At 53.5% G+C, this 4,201-nt stretch overlaps 1 protein-coding gene across 1 annotated transcript; it reads left to right on the top strand.

Annotated features, from left to right (window-relative positions):
* Positions 1-3,104: 3,104 nt before the first annotated feature.
* LOC119347914 (putrescine hydroxycinnamoyltransferase 3-like) lies at positions 3,105-4,195 on the top strand (the record flags this gene model as incomplete). The annotated part of the gene is made up of 1 exon (XM_037616398.1): positions 3,105-4,195. A coding segment is annotated over exon 1 (1,030 nt), but the record flags the coding sequence as incomplete, so codon positions are not given.
* Positions 4,196-4,201: the final 6 nt, after the last annotated feature.

Genomic DNA, 4,201 nt, shown 5'->3' with positions numbered 1-4,201 from the left:
CTCCTTTAGGGCGTTTTCAAAGCGGACTCTCAAACCGCCCGTAACTGTACGGAGCACATGATCAGAACGCGGTTTGCTATCCAACGCAGGCTATAACGGTACGTTGAGATATCCGGACATACTTTTTTGGCAAACCAGAGAGAAACGTGAAGCTTTGCGAGAGTCCAGACAGCAGCCACGTAGGCCTCCAACGCCTTCGGCCCACCCAAAACCCTTTTCGGACCCTGCGCCTCCATCCTTCCTTTTTCTTCTCTTGCCTTCGTCGTCGCTCCGCCACCCCGGCCGCCATGCCACACCCCTACCAGAACTCTATGTCTCCGTCACCTCCGGCGTTCCACCCGGGCCCCACCCCGCTTCTCCTTCGTCGTTGTTTCACCCCTCTCCTCCGACTGCCCCGCCAGATACCATCCGCTACTACTATACTCACCATGCCCGACAACTGTTCGATGAATTGCGGGAGCTAAAAAAGTTGTCCATGCTTCTTTCAAGCAATGGATTTGGATTTGGAGTACATACACGAGCACTATGTCGAGTCATCTGATGACTCGTCCGATGAAGAGGACTATACGGATGAGACGGCGACGATGCAGGCAATCCTTGAAGACGCGAAGCGTGTGGAGGAGCGTGTTCTCAATTTCAAGGGTTCCACCAAGAATCATCAAGTGCTCAACCGCAACAGGGCGCGCGGCCATTTGACACTGATGAACGACTACTTTGCCCCCGTTGCACTATTCGTTGACTATTTTCACCAGCGTTTTTGGATGCGCAAGACTGTCTTCAATCGTTTGTACTCTGGCGTTTGGTCCTATGATGACTACTTCATCTTCAAGAAGGACTTCGTGGGAAGTTTTGGGTTCTCTGGCTATCAGAAGTGCACAGACGCACTGCGAATGCTTGCATATGACATGGTCGCTGATTTGTAAAACGTGTACCTACGGATGTCTAAGAGCACATGCGGAGATGCCATTGGTAGGTTTGCAACTGTTGTGGTCGAGGTGTTTGGACCTCAGTACATGCGAGAACCAACGGTGGCAGACGCTGAGAGGCTCTTGAAAATCTCAGAACCAAGAGGGTGGCCATGCTTGCTGGGTCTCTTGACTGCATGCATTAGAAGTGGAAGAACTGCCCGCGGCTTTACAAGGGCAATGCCAAGGTCATGTTAAGAAGCTCACCATCATTTTTAAAACAGTTGCATCACGTGAGCTTTGGATTTCGCACTCTTTTTTTGGCATGCTCGGGTCTCACAATGGCATCAATGTGCTGTAGCGATCATCATTCTCGAGGCTGGCTGAAGGAAAAGCTCCTCCCTGCCACCATACTGTCAATGGACATGAGTATAACTTGGGCTACTATCTAGTTGATTGCATCTATCCTCTGTGGGCTATCTTTGTCAACACCATCTCTAACCTAGTTGGCTAGAAAAAGTCTCACTTTGCCCAAAGACAAGAAGCGGTTAGAAAGGATGTCGAGAGGGCATTTGAAGTTCTACAGGCATGTTTTGCAATTGTTCGTGGATATGCTAAATAATGGGATCCGGAGACCTTGTGGGAGGTGATGACATGTTGTGTGATCAGTCACAACATGATCGTCGAGGATGAGGGTGAGGATGCTGCGACAGCTCTACAATTTGAGAACATGGGTGATCCTATCGAACTTCCAGGCCAGAATCGGCCACATTTGAAGAGTTTACTCAAATGCATCAAAAATTCAGCATCGGGCAACTCACAAATAGCTGAAGGAAGATCTGATTGAGCATCTGTGGACGGTTAAAAGGGGACAACAATGTTGGAATATAATATTTAAACATTTTTGAATTTGAACTAGTGTTGCACACAACTATTTGAACATCGGTAGTCTATGTTGCGGCTATTTAAACGTGCAAGACTTTCAAAACAAACAGGGAAGCCGGATGTATGCAAGCAGCGTTGGATGGCCGGCTCTCGCGTTCGTGTCCATAGACTAGTGCCCCCAATCCGCGGACGGATGTGGGAGGAAATTTATGGATCGGCATTGGAGATGCCCTAAAAAACATGTGGTTATTGCATGTCAAACTTGGAATTGGACGACTGATGTCTCTTTTTTCACGCAGAATGTGTGACCAATTGGCAACTGGCTGTACGTCCTGTCTAATTAAGTACATTATTAAATGATTATATCCTCGGGCAAATTGTCAACTGAAGGCGTCAAATAGTTTTTTTATGCAATACAGACGCTAACGCTCATATGTACGTGCATACTCTTACCCCTATAAACACACACACCGTACCCCTATGAACACCTTCGAGAGACTGAGCTGGCATATCATCTTCAGATTTTACGAAGTCACCGTAGGCATCTCGTAGTTGACGGAAACGTCTCCTATTCTCCTCTCACTGAACACGCATTGCTGAAAATATTAAAATAAATCCAGGATAAATACGAGCATCAAAATATAAATTCTGATGGGCTGAGATACCACTATCCATCTAGTCATTCAACTACAGGTTGGTTTGCAAGGTGTCAAATAGTTTATGGACGACAGAGTCAGCTAAGCATTTGATCAGATCTTATGCTTGAATTTGCACGTTTAGATCATCAGTTTTGCTAGAACTCATCTAGATGAGATTTAATTTGGTCTCATTCATTTTTTTATAGCCATTGAATGTGGTGCTATAAGATGCGTGTGTGCTGACGTGGGTTGTATCCGTTCTTGTTTTCCAGATGAATGAGACCAAATTACGTCTCATCTAAATGAGTTCTAGGTACTCCCTTAGATCATCGGTCGTGCAAGGAGTGTCTCTTGAATAAAGTAGTTTCGCGCGCCTAAAAAACGTGCAGATTTTTCTTGTGTGAAAAGTCACGTTGTCCAAACAATACAACATGCAAAGCTCTATGTACTTACTGCTTTACCACGTACTGGACCGGCCACGGCCAGAGAGTTGAGACTTGAGAGCTGTGACCTTTGATCGAACACCTTTGCGGCAGCCCAGTCAAACGTGCGCATGTATGAGCCAGGGGCGGCCGGGTCAAAAGTCTCAGCCATGCGGCCCCTATATATGTCGCCACTGGCACCATCGAACGAGCAAACCGTACAGGCAGCACAAGCACTGCGGCAGCCACCTAGCTAGCAAACTCCTCGTCGCCGGTCCGACTTCAGTGCACGGAGCTCGAGCTCGCTAGCCAGCAATGGAGGTGAAGGTGCTGAGCTCCAGGCTCGTCAAGCCGGCCTACAAGGCCGGCGCTCCGGCCACGGAGTACATCCCTCTGTCCGTCTTCGACACGGTCACGTACCAGATCCAGATGGCCATCATCTACGCCTTCGCGCCGCCCGCGCCGTCCACCGCCGCCATCGAGAAGGGCCTCGCGGCCGTGCTCTCCCAGTACCGCGCGTTCGCGGGCAAGGTCGGCGAGTCCCCCGACGGCGCGCCGGCCGTGGTCCTGAACGACCGCGGCGCGCGCCTCGTGGAGGCGTCCGTGGACGCCGACCTCGTCGACATGGCCCCGGCCAAGCCCACGCCGGCGCTGCTCAAGCTGCACCCGGACCTGGACGCGGAGCACCAGGAGGTGGTGCTGCTGCAGCTCACGCGGTTCCGCTGCGGCTCCCTCGCGGTCGGGTTCACGTCCAAGCACGTCGTCGCCGACGGCCACGCCACCAGCAACTTCCTCGTCGCCTGGGGCCGCGCCACCAGGGGGCTGCCCATGGGCCTCCCGCCCGTGCACCACCAGAAGGACCTCTTCAAGCCGCGCTCCTCGCCGGCTCGCCCGGAGCACGACCACCGCAGCAGGGAGTACCACCGGCCGTCGCCCGCCGCCGGCCATCACCACGGGGACGACGGCGCCGAGAGCAACATCGTCATCCACAAGGCGCACTTCACCAAGGACTTCATCGCGGGGCTCCGCGCCAGGGCGTCGGAGGGGCGCGGGCGGCCGTTCAGCCGGTTCGAGACCATCCTGGCCCACCTCTGGCGCACCATGACGCGGGCGCGGGACCTGAGCCCCGGCGAGGCGACGTCGATCCGGATATCCGTGGACGGGCGGCACCGGCTGGGGAAGCCGGCGGAGTACTTCGGCAACCTGGTGCTGTGGGCGTTCCCGCGAGCCACGGTGGGCGACCTGCTGGGCCGGCCGCTGAAGCACGCGGCGCAGGCGATCCACGAGGAGGTGGCGAGGGTGGACGGCGGCTACTTCCAGTCGTTTGTGGACTTCGCGGCCTCCGGCGCGG

Source organism: Triticum dicoccoides, unplaced genomic scaffold (assembly GCF_002162155.2).
Source record: "Triticum dicoccoides isolate Atlit2015 ecotype Zavitan unplaced genomic scaffold, WEW_v2.0 scaffold79496, whole genome shotgun sequence".
Classification (NCBI taxonomy): Eukaryota; Viridiplantae; Streptophyta; class Magnoliopsida; order Poales; family Poaceae; genus Triticum; species Triticum dicoccoides.
This window is presented reverse-complemented; position numbering and strand designations above follow the sequence as displayed.